The sequence below is a fragment of the Micropterus salmoides genome, unplaced genomic scaffold, assembly GCF_014851395.1.
Source record: "Micropterus salmoides isolate LMB-PRFRI ecotype aquatic unplaced genomic scaffold, ASM1485139v1 Ms_hic_scaffold_20, whole genome shotgun sequence".
In the NCBI taxonomy this organism is placed as follows: domain Eukaryota; kingdom Metazoa; phylum Chordata; class Actinopteri; order Centrarchiformes; family Centrarchidae; genus Micropterus; species Micropterus salmoides.
Genome location: NW_024041151.1, coordinates 19901648 through 19920005, shown reverse-complemented (window position 1 = coordinate 19920005; position 18358 = coordinate 19901648). Strand labels below are relative to the sequence as shown.

At 39.6% G+C, this 18358-nt stretch overlaps 1 protein-coding gene across 3 annotated transcripts in view; it reads right to left on the bottom strand.

Annotated features, from left to right (window-relative positions):
- hook3 (hook microtubule-tethering protein 3) overlaps window positions 1-16531 on the bottom strand; it is a 28087-nt gene extending 11556 nt beyond the window's left edge. For all 3 annotated transcript variants that reach the window (XM_038733384.1, XM_038733385.1, XM_038733386.1), the window contains exons 1-13: window positions 16345-16531; window positions 7232-7317; window positions 6987-7059; window positions 6694-6744; window positions 6400-6532; window positions 6176-6243; window positions 5131-5193; window positions 4369-4452; window positions 1264-1427; window positions 1015-1155; window positions 587-674; window positions 373-486; window positions 114-224 (exon numbers count right to left, since the gene is read on the bottom strand). In XM_038733384.1, the coding sequence (XP_038589312.1) occupies window positions 114-224; window positions 373-486; window positions 587-674; window positions 1015-1155; window positions 1264-1427; window positions 4369-4452; window positions 5131-5193; window positions 6176-6243; window positions 6400-6532; window positions 6694-6744; window positions 6987-7059; window positions 7232-7317; window positions 16345-16401 (1233 nt within the window). In that variant the 5' untranslated portion in view covers window positions 16402-16531. The remainder of the gene's footprint in view (window positions 1-113; window positions 225-372; window positions 487-586; window positions 675-1014; window positions 1156-1263; window positions 1428-4368; window positions 4453-5130; window positions 5194-6175; window positions 6244-6399; window positions 6533-6693; window positions 6745-6986; window positions 7060-7231; window positions 7318-16344) is intronic.
- Window positions 16532-18358: the final 1827 nt, after the last annotated feature.

Here is an 18358-nt window from a genome sequence, read left to right as displayed (position 1 = left end):
GCATTCTTTTAATACATGTATGGTGGGATATTTCTCTTTCTGCAGAGTAGAAAGAATACTGTTATTATATTTAGCACCAGTCCTTATTTTAACAAAATGAACTGTACACATACGTCCTTCTCTTTTTGTAGTGAGTCTACTTTTTCTTTGACGCGTTTGTACTCAAACTCCATCTTGTCGGCCTTCTTAGACTCTTCTGACAGTCTGTTCTGAAGTTCAACGACCTGTGCAGAGAAAGGGCAGTTAATGAGAAGACAACCTGTGTGTGTGTGTGTATTGTAAAAGAGTCACAAGTTGGCATGTCACCCGGCCAGCGCCCACTTCAGTAATGATTATCGCGTGTGAAAGTTGACATGGCTGCTGACAGGGTACCTGTCTCTTGTATGTCTCCAGCTGGCCCTTGGCAGCATTCGCCTTTCGTAGCTCTTCTTCCAAACCGACGTTGGTCTGCATTAACACTGTGTTCTTCTCCTCCATAAGCTTATTCTGGAAAAAAAAAAAAAAAAACGATAGAAATTAATTTGTGCTGCCTAACTTGGACAAGTATTTCCAGTTGTTTCCACTAACTAGTTATGTGACAGTGTACCTGTCTCCTGAGAAGTCCCATGTCCTCCAGTTTCTTCTTGTAGTGTTCCACTGTGCCCTCGAGCTTTGACACTTTGTCTGATGAATGCCTGGGAGGGAAACAACAGGCACTTTCATTATGTGATGTTACATTTAGAAAGGACAGGAGGGGCTGTACCAAGGCACTGTTTGTGTAGAACCACACCTGTAACAACTGAAGTCTGAAATAACAGGATAGTGGTTCAACAATACATTATTTATCTTGTGTCATAAGGTGCAAGACGTATTACTTCTCAAATCATTTATATCTTTAATTATGGTGTCATGTTCATGATTCTCCCAGGCTTAACCAGATTGCTCAAAACAAGAATTAACTAGAATCTCTTCCATTGTTTTGATTTTAGTTTGCTAAAGTATGTTGAGAGCCAAGATTCTGCAGCCACATCTTACCGGAGGACATCCATCTCATCCTTGAGAGACTGGGCTTCATCAGCCAGTGACGTGAGCTCTTCATTCTGTGACTTTACATCCAAGAGTTCTTTTTCAAGCTCTTCACAACGGATCCGGTAGTCATCTTTTGCTGCCTCCAACCTACAAAGAATTAGCAACAACAGTAATCTTTCAAATCTGAAGATTATTGACATGAGCATTAATCGCGTTTTATATGACAAACTCTCCCTTCTTCTAGCAGCTCCACACCTGAAAGTTTCTTCCTGTAGTTGTTCCAGCTGTGTCTGCAGCTGGAGGTGTCTGCGTCCGGCGGGGCTGTTTATATCCTCTATGGAGTCAGACTGGTTAAGTCTCTCCATCAGGACCTGGTTTTCTGCAAGCAAACTGCTCTTCTCCTCTTGCAGCGCTGCCACCTGTGGGAGGGAAGATAGCGAAAAAGGGAGACAGAGAATGGAAATGCAAAAAGGCGCAGAAAGGGCAGAAAGAAATGATATATGGAATCAGATGAGGCAGGGAGAAGATAGAGGAAAGCTCAAAAAAGTGAGGATAGAAGGATAAAAGGGAGAATGAGAGGTGTAGAGAGGGATAGATGGAAAGGATGTTAAGATAGAGAGGAGAGGCAGAGAAGGGAAATAAATTAGCAGGGAAGGACTTTCAAATTTTATCTTTCAAGCTACTTAAAAGGGACATTTCCTTTTACAGCATTCAATCCAATATGTTATTGGTTAAGCACACACCAAACACACTCCAACAATGCAAACCAACAAGCTCCGACATAGCAATGAGGGCTACATGTGGTTTGATGTTGCCTTCTCTGTGTGATAGACAGGGTATCAAACTCCACACAAAGCAAAGCAGAAGCTATTTTTTTATGTGCCACGATACTTATTATTAGTGTAAGGTGCCTCAAAAAATATAAGAACCGGCCTCAATATTTTTAGATTTGTGTTTATAGATTAATAAGCAGGTACTTGTGAAAATGACCTGGCATGTAAAAGCATTAAATAATACCAACATTTCTCAACCCTGAGTTTGCCAGGATGAATAACCCGTCTTCAAAATATTGGAACTTTAAAATAAATAATTAGGCTTATTTTGTTTTTCAGGAAAGATTTTATCTAATGTCTTCTGACTCACAGAGCAGGAGTTATGATTTTAGGTAGATTATGGCGGAGAATGTTGTTGTTGCCAAAAGAAAGACAACTGCAATAGTGTGGCAGTACTTTGGGTTTAATGTTCTCCTGCATTTCTGAGTGGACTTTTGTTTGGTTAGTTCACTGTTCAAGGGAATTTTCTTTTTTGAGTTGTATTTTATTCTTGGTAGACTCAGACACTGAGCTCCTATTACATCTGTAGATTCTATCTTCTAAGTGCGGCTGAACAATTAATTGTGATTTTATTGAAATCGCAACATGTCCTGCTGCATTTTTCTAATAACAGGAGGTGCAATATTTGTTAAAGGTGATATGTGTGTCAAAATACCATTTTAAAATTAAATACTGTGGTTCTGCAGAGCTCTCCTGGCCTACACATCATATTCTACAGATGGAAGAAAACATCTATAAGTCACACCATAATCATTTAAATCTGGTTTTCAATGAAAAAGAGAATAATTGCAAATAATATTGCAATATCAGTCAAAATAATAGCAATTAGATATTTGTTCAAAATTGTTTAGTCCTACTTATCAGATGCATTTTGTTTTTGCCTGTACATTGTTTCTGTGTGTTTTTAACACTCTTACGTGTAATATGTATGACATTTAAATGTCCAAAGGCTTATTGCAGTGAAAATGATCTCCCTACAACAAGCTATTTCACATCAAAGATGTGATCGGGGCAGCTCAAAAAGAAATAGCGGGACACATACTTTATTCCTTTGGGTACTGAGTCACAGTACGGGCAATGGTGCTGCTGATTGCTTGCTGACCAGGGTACTATTTTTTGGTTCTGAATGTCCTTTGTTTTTTCATCCAAAAAAGGGAAAAAATTACAATTAACGTTCAACATTCCTGGTCCAAAAGCCAGCTTTTCCCCTTATGTCTACTGTTGCTGTGGGGAAGCATGAAACACACAAAGGTAAAAAGGCAGAGGGTTATTAGTGAAGGGTTGACAACTGACACACCCACATAAAACTGCAGTTGTGGCTGGTGTGCCCCGAGAGGACCATGTGTATACGTGTGCACAAACACTTGTGCACAAACGTGTACACACACATGCGCACATAACTAGGAGAAGGGGAATCTGGATTTGAAAGGGGATGCTGGTGCAAGCAGACTGGAAAAAAAAAAAAATTCCAGGACTTTCAGACACCACACACCATGGATGGAAGAAAATAGAAAGAAAAGAAAGTTTGGATTTACCCTCTCTTCTAGCTCATTAAACTCTAACCTCAGTCTATCACGCTCCTCTTGGACATGGAGGGCCTTTAAAGCAAGGCACACAGTATTGAAGTAATCAGGAGATAAGAGGACACACAACAGGAGAGCAGGTAACCCTTTAAATTACAGCTCCATTTTCCTGCAACAACTGTGTCATTTGCAGAAAATAAATGTAAAATATATAAAATATAATGAAGACAGATATAGATGTGCGTTACTCTCTTTTTGCAACAGTTTACCACAGTTAAAATTAAACAATCTGACAAGGAAATCATTATGTAGGAATAGGAAAGGTCCATCAGTAGTGGAATTACGCAAAAAAGGGAGCTGCTTTTAAAGTGAAACCAAAAATAGCTGTAAAAGTATGATAGAAACAGTTAGATAGTAAAAAAGTTACAAAATATAGCAAGAAGGGTAAAACCTTTGGGTGGATGTAGGAATACTACATTTATACCATGTTATTTGTCTGTATACTTTGAATACACTGAACACATACTTAATCAACTATAACGTTACTACAAACTATACAGTTACTCTACATAAGACAAGTGCTCATTTATCTACAGCATGTTTCACATATTTACTCTTTTAGATTATCATTAAATTCCATTTAGATTTTCTGATTAATTTCAGCTTCAAATTGCATAGTCTTAACACAATTATTATTGACCAAAGGTAACTTGTAATGCCTGACACTCAACAGTTCAAATTCTACACATCCCAAACAATATTGTTATTTGATTAACATAAGCAGTTTGGAAATGATATGATTGAATTCCTTTAATTTTTACTTCAGCACCATGAATGCATAGACTATAATAAATAAAAATACCAATGTTATCCCACCTTCTAATATTGTGCAACTGTATTAACTAACTGACCTCTATCACCTCGCCTGACCAGCTGGTAATATTGTCTTTAAGGTTAGGCCAAATGCTTAAATAGCCTTAAACAGACAACTGCGTGAAACCAACCTGCATGTCAAGCTCACGACACCTCTGGGAGATCTCTTCCTTGGTAGCCAAAGCATCATTCAGCTCCTCTGCTGTCTTCTTAAGCTGAGAACAGGAACAAACAACAACAAAAAATCCTGCGGATTTTATTTCATTTCCACACAACTTATTGGATCCACTTGGATGACACTAAAGAAATATTTACACCTCAAGGACATGCTGGACCAAGAGCTATACTACTACTACTACTATTACCCGAAAAATAGTGAGAGATGTTTTTGAGGCAGTGTGTGCACAGTAATGATGGATAATGATCACTTATGCTGAAGCCAGCTTTTCCACACATCCAGCTGTTTCACTGGTCTGTGGTCAAAAAGGAGGAGGGTGAGACATGAGGAGTCCTGGGTCATGTTTTATAATGAGTGCACTGTGTGTAATGACGTTGGTGTTGTGGTAACAGTGGAAAATTCAGATACTCGAGGGTGTCTATGCATGATTTCAAAGAGTATGGGATGTAAATGTTCATTTTTGTGCCTTATAAGTCAAGTTTAGAGCAGGTTACATACATAAAATTAGGTCCTTTTTCAACGCTTACATATAGTAAGAAAAAAATGGAAAGACAGTAGTTTTGTGCATTAAAAAAAAATGTACAAATTAGCAATCAGTAAAATTCGCAGAAGTATGGTGTTTCTTCTGAAATTTGAGAAACCACGGACAGCACTGTTAAAAAAAAGAAATGCATAAAAAAGGCACCCCAGTGAGGTTCTATTAAAGTTTCCATACCTGTCTGTCTAGATCCACATACGAGTCATTTCCTCCTGCCACTGGAGTCTCTTTACTCATCAGCTGCAGAAACATACAAAAATGGGTTAATGGTTGGAAGAAGTACACAGCACTAAAACGTGCTACACCTTGGTTCAGTAATGATCACAATCAAGCTAGTGATGCACCGAATGTTCAGCCACTGAAATTAATTGGCCGAAAATAGCAAAAAAAGCATTTTTGGTGTTCAGCCTAATACATCAAGACCAAATAAATTTTACAGAACAATTACGCTGACATGTCGCAGTGTGGAAGCATTTTAAAGTGTCCGAGAAAGAAGCAAAAATCATCGAATGCAGACACACTGCTGAATTGTCTTCTAGCACATCCACACCATCTGTGGCTTAGAAAAGGCAAAAAAAACAGTCTGATCTGCTTTGAGTGTTTCTGTCACTCATTTGTGAGAAGGCGATTAAGCTAGCTGCACCTAAATTTGGAGTGCACACATATTCAAGTCATTATGGTAAATCCACTGAAACAGACCTTTGCGAGCTGACAGGCAGGTTAGTGACTTTATCCTGACAGTTTCTATCTTTACAAAGACAAGTGTTGCAGTATGAGAGTCCTACCTGAAGAGAGGCTATGAAGTCTTCATGTTACGCGATACGAGAACCACATACAACATTATTTATCAAATTGGGTCGGACATGATCAATTTAAAGACACACATGTGACAACGCCCCATTTTCAAAATAAGGTGTCTATTCAGGATGGAAATAAGATTAATTGGATTATATTCACAGAAAATATAAAACATCTTACATGTGTACATTAAAAGTAAATGGACACATGTAATTTACTTTACTGGACCCTCTTGGGCCTAGGACCCACCCACCATAGTCTGCAATAGTCTGTTATGCAATGGTAAAAAAATAAATGGAAATGTGAATGTACTTGTTCTGTGTTCGGCAAAGTTTTAGCTTCGGCCAAGAATTTTCACTTCAGTGCATCCCTAATTATTATCTGCATTTCATCTGAAAAAGGTCTAAATTGCATGATAGGTCACCTCTTGGATCGCTGTCATGACAACATGCTGCACCGACTCCTCCATCATCATTATGGTCTGGATGTATTCTAGAGAACACAGAGAAACAGGCGAAGATGATGGGGTCAGTTTGAGCTTTTTGAGTCAGTTGTTAATGCAATGTGATATCACAGAACATTATTTTTCCAATATCAAATTACATATCGCACACATGCACACACTGAAAAGAGGATGGTATATGAAACCTTGTTTCTGTTCACAGTTGACCGCACAGCCCAGTATAAGCTGTAGCATCCTCCCAAGTTCAGCTGCGTCAGAGTGTTCTCCAATAAGGTTAACATCTGGTAGTGTGAAGTCATTGATGTGCTGACCTAGGATCTATTTATGGACAAAAGCATTTTAATGTTTTTTAATTTTAAATATTTCCCTATATGAAAACTATTTAATCATAGTCGTGTGTTCTAAAGGGATTAAGGGTGGAATATACAGTCACAACGTCTCTGTACCAGCAACACAAATGTAATTTAGACTCTTCTTACCTCTTGGTTATAGTCCAGGATGCCTTTCAGAATTTTCTTTAGATTGCTGACCTGAAATAAGAGAGAATGTATGTAGAGGTACAGTATCCCTAGAATATTATAAATACCAATACAACTAACACAGGCTATGTTGAGCCAGTGTTAAAGATCTATGCTTAGCTAATATCAATCATGGATCTTTTAAAAAGGTAACAAAGCAGCAGTGTGCTCACCTAAGTCATTAGAAACATATATTATCAACATATAGTTGATATATATACACACACTAACAACAGATAATAGCTGATACTTACTTTTAACCTCCAGTTGTCCCCAACCTCTGGCTTGATTCTGCTAATCCAAGCGTCATTGAAATACACTACATCTCTGGAAGACAAGAGTATTTGAAGTTTTGAAGATGTTTTTGTGAATTAGCACGGTATACACAAAGTGCTGGGTGGAGTTGTCTGCAGGTTTAGGGAATCGAATGAAAAAACAACAAAGAAAGATGACAAATATTGCATTTTCTAACACACCAACATTAAAGATAAAAACTTACATTTTCTGCAGAGCTTGGGCCATGACGATACCACTCGTCAAGTCTTCTACAGTCTTGCACGGAGCCTCTACTCCAAATGTCTGGACCTAGAGGACACACACACACACACACACACACACACACACACACACACACACACACGTTGAGCGCTGGGTGCAGGATAAAAGTATGCAATTACACCCTCTTCCCCAAGCTTGCAGCAGTTCAAAGTGGGAGTGGAACTTGATGTTCTGTATGGGTCTTGGGCAATCAGCTGGACACCATGTTAACTGTGAAATACAGTGATATATTGAAATTGTCCTGATGCTTCCCTTTCAGTTTTAAATCGGTTTTGGATTAATCTCTAATCTTAATTTAGTTTGCTTTTCATAATATTGTTTATATACAAGGCTTCAAAGGTCTTTGTGAAATTGCATTTTGACGGTTTCTTTTTAGAATAGAGTATATACAGTCACAAGTATGTAGCTCACACTTAACTTCTCCTGCAAACTTTCTCTCAACTTTGCTTGTCATCACTTCTCAGTTTCTCTTATGGTGCTTTCAGACCAAAAGCGACACGAGCGTTTAGGGCAGTGAGTTTACATACAAAGTCAATGCAAAGACGCGTAGAGCCGCGATTTCCTGTCGGGCGGCGCAAAGTGACGTGAATGGGGCGGGGCCGGCGACGCAAAAGAATTTGCGTGAGTTGAATATTTTCAACTCAAGTGAGAAAGTCGCATGATGTGGAGTCGCGAAAGCCTATCAGTGCTGAGATCGTCCGCCGTTTACTCGTGGGAGGAGCTCGGAGTTAACTGCTTTTATTAAATTAGCTTTTTACTTAAGTTTTTGGGATTTCAATGTTGACACTGGAGCTTCTCAGCAGCTAGCTTCCATGCACATCCGGTTCCAGTGTTGTTAGCGCCGTTAGCTCTGTCGGACTACGACTTCATATTTATATAAAAAACGGACAAAACTGGACATTACTTGGAGAAAAGAAAGCGAGGAGGGTCGAACTACCTGTTGAGTTCAGAAAACTTGTGTCTGTAACTTTATTCCAGCTATCATTGTACTTTACTGTGACCAAGTTAGCATAGCATAGACCTGATCGATCCAAACTCCATTCAGAAAACAAACATTTTAGAAGTTTCTGTCCTTTCCAGACCTGAAAAAGCATGAATTCATGTTTAACAAATCTGCATCATGTTTAGTTATTTCAGCATCAGTTTGATCCATTTATTGCTATTTAATCACAGCAAAATGTTTGGGTTCATACAGCTGTAGGAATGGAAAGTTGTGTTTATTAACGTTATCGTGTTAAAATCGCCTTCTCGTCTTATGTGTGAACACTTGCAGCGAATGTACTCACGCGAGGAAAGCTTGGCGAGGAGAAAATTTGCGTTGTCTGAATGCCACATTACATCACCTCTAACACTTTTTTCAGATCTTCTGATCTCTCTTGGCATGTCTCTGTTCTCTCTCTCTATTCTTCTTCTCCACAGCATTTCCTCCAGACTGAAAGTCTGCTGCCCAGACAGAAGTGAATGCATTTCAGTCTACATGCCAAAGGAAGAGGGGAAATAGAGAGCAGGAATGTTGGAATCCTGACAAGAAGAAAATGACGAAGTTGAAACTCCGTCCTGCACATACTTCCGTCTGTCTCGCTTTTCATTACGTGGCTCAACATGCAGCTCTCAGGCCTTTAGTCACAGATTTGCAAAGAGCAGAAGAACACAAATAAAAGATTCAACAGAGTGGCAGAGACACTGCCTATCAACCAGGAACACAGGTTAAATCCCTGATCAAGTGTTTATCCTGAAACCACATGAAGTAACTGGGTTGAAATTAACAGAGCAGAGTGCTTTAAAGCAGACTCAAGCTGGACTATATTCACAAGTTTTTTCAGTTTGTCACCGTTTCCAACATAAAACCCATTCAAAGTTCTTAATACTAGAAAGATTTTACTGCTCTGAAACTAGTGGCTTTAGAACTGTTTACACAATTTTCTTAAAATAAACATGATGTAACAACACCATCTATGACTACTGAATCACCATAACGTGAGTATCTGTTTTGAACAAGTTATGGATAATGGATATCCAATGGATAAAATTAATTCACTGATTTTTAAATTCTTTAGAACCAACTCCATGGCTCTGGTAAATGGAGCCGCATTTAGACACAAAAAATTATCTAACAACTCTGTATTATAATTTCTTAGCAGAAACAGTGATCAGTAAACAAGACGACATTCGACACTGTACATAGTAAAGGATACACTTTAGATAGCATGAGGACAACATGGCTCTAAAAATAACATCCACATCATCACTTGATAATGTAAGATAGCCTTAATGTTTTTTTTATGTCCCTAAAAAGTTTTGCTTCACTTTCCACAGTTGGACATGAAGTATAACTGCTTAAATGTCAACCTTAAATCATTTTTGCATGCTGTAATGGCAAGGCCATTTATGGTCTATCCGTGAAATTCTGTCAAGACTTCCCTTAAGCACATCTTTACACAACAAACAACAACAAAATTTATAAATGGTGGTTTTGTTCAACTTCTAACAAGGATCTTTCACTCAGAGCTCCTGACATCGTTGCTGAATGACTGTGTGCATGACAGCTTTTAAATGACTTGTCAACAAGATGACGCAAACCCACATCTGATCTCAAAATTTTTGCATTATCACTCCTGTCCCTGCTAACTCGCTTTCAGGGTATTTCGGGTAGATGAACACAAATAAGATAGCGTCACTGTGTATCAGTCAGGCAGCTGGTAGCTCAAGCCAACCAATGGACGAGAGCCAACACAGAACCAAAACAATACCCCTTATTACATAACATCAACTACCAGTGAAAGAAACCCTCACCACTTCAGTTACTCACACAGCCTTCACTCTATTATCTACCAGTTCAGCTAAACAGTGCTGCCAAATTTATACTATAAATTTATACCTTTTCCTGTGATGTTGCGTTATTGCATACAGTGGGTTACATGCTGTCTTCCTGTGCTTAGATACTATTTGAACACAATGCTTAAAAGTAAGTGAGACAACGAATACAATGTTGCATTAAATTGGCGTTGTATAAAACATGTTATGTTTTATACAGCGTCTCTGGAACCCATGATTATATATTACACTGGGTGGGAGTTCTCCTGGAGAGGCACAGCGCTACAGTTCATTGAAATACAAGATATGTCTCATCGTGGTAGAAATGGCTGCATACACACATATTGTTCCAAGCTTGGCAATAGCTCTCCACTACAGCAACATTTGGTCTGAATCATTTCCCTTTGCAGGAAAGAGGTGCAAGGAAAGAAAACATAGCCCCTCACAAACACACAGACCAACCACAAAAGCCTTGATGGTAGGGCTGAACGATTTGGGGGAAAAAATCTAATTGCAACTTTTCTGCCAAATATTGCTATTACAATTCGATTTGCCTTTTGAATTATCAGTGCCAGTCTATTTTTGATGGAAGCCAGGTGATACAGCACGGAGCAGATTAACCAGGCCCTGCGGCTGAAACACTTCAGCGTTGCGTTGACACCAGACAAGACCGTGGCATAGCCACTGCCTATGTCGGTTCGGCTTGGTCCATTATCCCACATTCAAGTTTCATTTGTTGCTGTAAAATGTACACACCCTGTGCCCGCTCCGATTGGTGAGTAGGACCATAACAGGAGGCGCATGGCGCTTGTGACTGTCGAGCAGATCTGTCACACAAGGATGACACGGAATGAATCTGTAACTGCATGACTGTTTAAAACGGTTCAGATGCGCTGTACAATTAACCTACATTTTAAATCGCCATCTTCACAATTAGCTAATCGCGTTCTTTTAAATCACAATTTCAATTTGAAAACGATTAATCGTTCAGCCCTTCTTGACGGGCACATTTCAACACACATGACAGTGTGACAACCAGTCTACAGCTATCTAGACACAGTTGTTAAGCCTGAGAAAGAAATTAATCAATGGCCCTTGGCAGGCCTGGTGTTGACGGCAGGTTGGAATATCAACCATCACCTATTTTGGACACTGCTGAAGAGTTGAGGAATTAGATCAGTCAGCTTAAATGTACAAGCTACTTGAGGCCCAACACATCCAAATCTGATGCATTCTGTAGACTGACTAATGAACAGCATTTTATCCCTTTTTTGCAGGATCCTGTAGCTTTCCTGTAGGTTCTCATGGCCACATGAGCTGCACATGCTTGACTGCATGTTAGGTCTACAAAGCAAAATACATACCACTGGATTACAAAGCCTTCAAACTGAACATATGCCCATGTGACATCTCTTGAAAAGCCAGCGTGGCGCAGTGCAGGCGGGTCACATTATGCTGTGTGGGACAATGTGTAGGCAACAACTATCAGTAAATGAAGCCCCATTTTGCCAGCTGTATCTCAATTACTGATGGCACTTCATGGATAGTTACTGGAATTAAATCTATTAACAATTTGCTAGCTGAATGAAGCTGCCTATTAATGAAGATTTGGTAAATACAGTGCTAGGATTGAAATCAGCGTATCTTTGTGGAAACAATGCAAAGGTTAATTCTGGTGCCACAGGTCTTGACCGTTAGAATGTGTTAAATGATTAATAGGCGCTATCAACACTCTGTTGATTTCAGTTGTAACATCAGAACTCTTCTCAGATAGCTCAGGGATAAACTACATCCATTACGTAATCAGATTCAACTCCAAATGTGTGTATTATGATCATATAAATCACTAAACATTGAGGCAACTGACTGCAGAGTAAAATGGAGGTCAACAACCATTTCTGCATCTATTAGAATAATAATTCTCTATTCCCTTCATTATTGCAGGAAACAGCTGTTCAGCTGCAAATCAGTGGCACCCTGCTGTGCTGCTCATAACTACTAGGCTTGAAATATTCCTTTAAAGTTGAACAGCAATATCCATCTAAACCAGAAACTGTACTTTATGGTTCTTAGAACAATGTAAAAGAGTTTTCTATCTAAGGTATTGGCACAATAGCTACTTTAGTACTTCAGACCTTTGTTATATTTCTGCCTTGGTAATGCAGCTTCTTGTTGCTTTTAGTGAATTGCTTTCATATAATTTTTAAGTTGAGTACATGTTTAACCTTTTACTGTATCACTTCTGCACAATGGTTAAGCAGCATATGCTTTCTCATATGATTACTGGCTGTCCACCCATAAACATCTTGATCTATTTTGCTGCACATTATTTTTTAGTTAGTGCGCAATGCGTGTGTGAGAGCTGCAAAGTGATGATGGAAAATCAATTAATCTTAATGGTTTTACATTAGATCATTTAGGATGAGCCTTGTGAGTACAGATATCAGCAGATGCCGATTATCTCAAAATGCCAGATATCGACCTGATTAGTCTATCACTACCTGACACCTACACTGAAAAGTGAGAATGACAGTGTATGAAACCTAAAAAGTTTTACAATAGACCCTACAGACAAAAAAAGCTTTCCCACGATACCCACATGCACAATAACTGATATAATGACAACATTTTTGTGGCTGCACAGAAAGGGCAACAAAATAGAAAATAAATCTGTAACATTAGAGATGAGTATGTGTTCATTTTTGAAAAAACACAGAAAACATGCAATAAAAAAAAATAAAAAATCATTCTCCAACAATGATTTTCTTGAAAATACTGGTGCCAAGTAAGCATGGACACACACGCTCGGGCAGGGCGGACTGAGGTCGAAAAAGGAAATCCACACCTACGAGTTTGGGGGAGGAGGCAGTTGAGCTGTGGAAAAAGCATGTGTCACATGACTAGGACTTTAAAAATGGGGCTGCAAGAGAATTCGCATAAAATCACAATGAAAGTGATCAGTGTGAAGAGGAGACATGTCCCTCGTTCAGTAAGTCAGTCAGCTATTTGGTTTGTTTATGTGTTTCTACAAAAGGAAATATATGCAATGCCACACCTTGTACAACTTTGACAGCTACAGTGAATGTGCATGTGGTGCCTGATGAAGCGGTTTCTACTTAAAAAAAAAAAAAAAACATGTCACAAAAATAACCAAGACACAATGCAGCCAATGCACTCAGTTGTTTTGGCGATGTGCAGTTGGCCCAGTGTATCATTTCCATGAGAGCGCCATAAATGTCAGACACAATTCTTTTTAAATAGCACTGCTATAAACTAGAGTTGGGCGATGTCTACAATGCAACACTGGATGGATGATGACTGCGGAAGCGCGCACACGCGTGGGGGGCTACCAGTTGTCTTATGGAGATATACAGAAATAAGATGAGCTCTCAGTGACACTTGAGACTTTTAGGCGACTTTAGAAAACACTGCTGATGGTGAAAATGGAGCAGACAGAGGAGAGAGAGACAGAGCGAGGCGGGGCAAGCCGGGGCGTTTACACGAGTTGTAGGTGTGTGTGAGTGTGTATTCCGAGGCAGGTGCAAAACAATTATAAGAATGTTCGTGGTCATTAAAACCTGCTTTCACAGGGTTGTATAATGAGAACATTTGAGATTTTTTTGGCTGGGGGGGGGCGGGGTTTTACAATCACGATGCCGGCTCAACGTCGTGATGTCTGTCATCGCCGATGGATGATGGCATCGTCTATCTGCCCAACCCTACTATAATTGTATATAGATGTTAAGCAGTCATTTCCCCTCCATACAATAGAGCTAAATAGTCACAGGAAAGGCTAAAGTACATGTATGGTGAAATGTGATAAATATCTCACCATGTGTATTGATTTTATAAGATAGCTCTTGCAGCTAAGGCTATATCAAGATTCTCTGCTCCATTAAAATCAACAGCTCTCCTGTAAACCAAATACAAATATACTGTCCCAAAGAAAAACATGTTGTTGCTCAATATTTTTGACCACTGATTGCATTTACTCTTTTGGCAGACGCTTTTATCCAAAGGGACTTACATTTGAGGAACAACATACAATCATTAACAGAGCATAAAATACAGCACGAGATCTACAACTGACAATACATATTAATTACATTGACATGAGATTGTTTTATCGCTTGCATCCTGATATCTTATTAGACAAACTGCTTTATACAACAGGAAACAAGTATCAAATGAAAAACAAATGTCTGTCAACATAAACTCTAATGGCATTTGGCTGACATTTGGTTACATTATCCACACCAAAGCCATAAAATACTTCATGCTATATAGGTATGCTGCCTGGACTGCAATCCCTAAAAAAAATCCTAAATACCTTTATTTATTTGTTCATCCTAACAGATAATTCTAGGATAATGAACAGAGCATTCAAAAGTAGCAGCTTGGCAGTATATTATTTGAACACTGTATTATTAGGAGGAGTTTCAAATTATGTACAGTATATGGATGATGCAACACTGTTCGTGACAAACAGCCATTACTGACCCAACAGACTACAATCATACACGTTTGAATAGCACAGTAGCTTCTTTTAATTCTGTTATTAATTATTTAATATGATACAATAACTAATAAATACTCCATTAATTAGTAAGCACTTGGTGTTTCTCAGTATCCCTTCCTATCATCTAAAGCACAAACAGCTGCCTAGATAGCTCCACTGCTATTTTTTAAGAGGAAGAGTCTTGCATGTTTTAGAGTTAGGGTTCACCAGTCACACTCAGTGTTGTGACTTCAAAGTTAACAGGTATGTGAGGGATGTTTGCCTGCCACATCATTACTAGGAACATGAAGGAAGGCAATTCTGAGGTGTCACACATAAGCCAAGATGTGACAACAACAGGAGGAGGCGACAGCGATACACAGCCAGATACAGGATACAGATGGGCTGTAACCTGTCATGGACTGAATTTACTAAGTGAACCAAGTGAACGTGCTGAACATGTTCTGAACCAAACAATCATGTTGAATGATGCTGTAAATGAAACATTTTAACATTAAGCACACAAGCTCTGAAAGGCATACTTCTCAGTTTCAGAAAAATTGATTTCAAGCATGATTTCATGACAAGTAAGGAAGCACATGACCATGCAGAAGCAGCCACGTAGCTTGCTTGTACTAAGCTCAAGTATAACCAGCACCATAGGCACGTTTTCACTTCTGACATTTATAACAGTCTGTGTTACTGTCTTGTGAAAACATGCACGGTTTCCATCACATGCTAGCTCAGCCAATTTAGTCACAATTATCTTACACAGCTGAGTAAGGCTTTGTGATGCAAGCTGGAGCATCATACATACAGTTACCTTTATTGTTTCATTTTCCTTGTCTGAAAATCAACATTACAGTACAGAGAGTCTGGACTTTTTCGCGATATATTTCACTCAAGATGTGTGGCACAAACAGTGAGTGTCCATATTACTTGGATCTCATATTCACATCAGCTATTTCTTCCCCTCAGACACCGATCTCTGCTTTAGTTTAAACGTTGTATCAGCGCACCAAAAGCCATAACGTTACCCAAAATATTCTACAACAAGCTAAAAATGCCATCCCAGCCTTAGCCACATATCGATAGCATGTGATCCTACAATCTGATGCCTTATTCCACTCGGTCGTTTAAGATATCTGTTTTCAGTCTGTGGCTAAAAAGATCATCGATGTAACGTTATAAATCCAAGCCCGGGGAAGCTTTACTCTATGTGACAGTGCTGATGAGAAGGAGCAATGGGGAAGGGAAAGCGGATCTTATGATACATTGGACAACAATGACAGGAATTCGGACTCAAAGCAGACACCGAGCTGTAACGTTAACGGTAGATGCTCAATCCAGAGGAAAAAGCCTTCGCAATAAAATTGTTGAACCATAACAAGGCCAGCGTCTCTGCCGTTTGATCCCCTTACATACAACATACGACAGCGCATTAGTGAAGTTGAGCTAGCTAAACACCCGACTGAACACATCTACAACCAAAATTATAGTCTTCATTAGGTAGTTTGGTTTGCTGGCGGCTAGCAAGCAACACATCGGCAGCTAAAGCAGCGAACAGCTGGCCTGTACACGTAACTAACGTGAGCCCGTGTCATTTTCCCCTAGCCTGCTAACGTTACCGCCGCTAGCTCATCGAGCTGGTATTAGCCTTGTATGCTAGCTAGCATCGCCGGGTGCCGGAGAACTGTCTGTCAGTGAAAATGAGCCCAGAAACTTCACATTTGATCACCTACCCATGTCAAGAGGCTTTCACACAGTTCCATTCGATCCAAGCACTCTGATGTACTCATCGTTAACTAACGTGGACCGACTTTGTGTGGTGAACAGAGCCTGAAGTTAACAGTCGGCTTCATGTAACGTTACTCCCGAGTCTCTCGCTCTCTGGGTGCCTCCCGGTCGGCCAATAGTCGGGCTCGCTTCTTCGCTGGTCCGGCGTCTGCCAACTGAGGGCTGGGTGGGCGGAGTCAAAAGTGACGATTATGAGAAACTCCCACGATTACATTAAAATAAAAACCCAACCGGAGAAATTTTCCGGTGGAACATGAATGTCATATAAAATGAGCAGGCCTGCCCACAGAAATCACTGGGCCCCTGAAAAGGTCCAGTAAATGGGCCCTCTGCAAATCTGCTTTACTCATGTCAAGGCATGCTGTGCTCTCTTTCTCTCTCCTACATAAACACATACATGGCCTCCGCATGTGGTGCACTTCTGATGTTTTGAGGTTGCATACAACAGCATGTTTTCATTATGAAACAGGCTATATTTTACTAAAGCAAAATTACATTAATTTTAATAAGTAATGGTGAGTTTTTTGGTTCAAAATAAAATGTGGTTATCTTTGCTTATATTTAGAATGAACATCATTAGTGCTGGACTACATGGGCCCCCCTAGCAGCTGGGCCCCAGAATGCTCCCCCCCCCCTTGTGGGCTGCCCTGAAAATGAGTAGACTACATTTTGAAGCTAGGTAAAAACAAACATGAAGCTGTGCGTTGAACTGACATATACAGTCACTTTGAAGGGAAGAATAAAGAACATTTGCTTGCAGGGGCTGGGCTGACCTGTAGCAAACATGAGCTGTTCAACCCCTCTTTACCCAAAGTTTGTTTGAAATGCAAAATTGACCTTAGGCCCCATTTCAGTTTAATTATTCTCGACTGGTGCATATTAAAAAATAAATCTGTAATTTATCAAAAAACCACAACGTTATTGCCAACTTGGGAATTTCATGGCCCCAGGCCCTCAGTGACCTCTTTGCTCTGTAGGTGATCCAGCCAAAGGGGAAGATAAACAAAATTCATTAGCATGAGCTATGTGGGTACAAATAGAATATATAGGATATGTTCAGAAATTATAGTATTTTAGTAAATGCTCCGTACTTGTATAGCGCCTTTCTAGTCTTTTCGACCACTCAAAGCGCTTTTACACTACATCTGCATTCACCAATCACAGTGCTCAAACTAAATTAGAGGGGTCATGAGACTATTGCCAGCAAAGGAAAACAGAAAATGTATGCTACACAAAATGGCATTCCTCTAATCTCTGCATTTTTCTTGTTAATTACTGGATCATTTTACCTCTTTGGGCCTCTTAAATGTATTAAACTAAAACGAGGTGAAAACACTGCCTTGGTTGAAGTGGAGTTACAAACAAAAAGGTTTGGAACAATTGATTTAGCGGATTCCTCCTTCAGCTAGATTATAGACACTGGTATATTGATTTACCATTTTGAAAAGGCAATTTGCTCCCGAAACTTGACAAACACAGTGAGAAGGCACAAAACATATACCAGCAAAACTTAGCTTAGATGATGTAGTATGTAGGGGTAAAAAAACCCGCTGCCTCATATTTATATTTTGGAAATTCTGATGCAGATTGCGCCACAGCACTGACTCTTCAATCAGCTACAGTATTTTCACACCAGACTCTCACCTAACCAGTTCTGGAGAGCAGCAGAGGCATTTACAACACACACTGCTTCCATTGGCTTCAGTTCAGCTCACAAAAGGGTGGAGGTTGCTGAAACACCCCAGACGACAAAGTGGAGAAGACGCCAATCAGTTTAGACAGTGAAAAGGTATGACACAGATTTGCATGTGCCACATCTTCAAGTGAGACATTTCAAGAGGGACTGATGGGTCTTTTTTTAGGTGATCTTAGCTGTCAGACAAACTGAATTAATTTTACAGTTGACTGTAGTCACACGCACCTCACCCCATGAACATTAAGCCCAATGCTAGCTTAGCA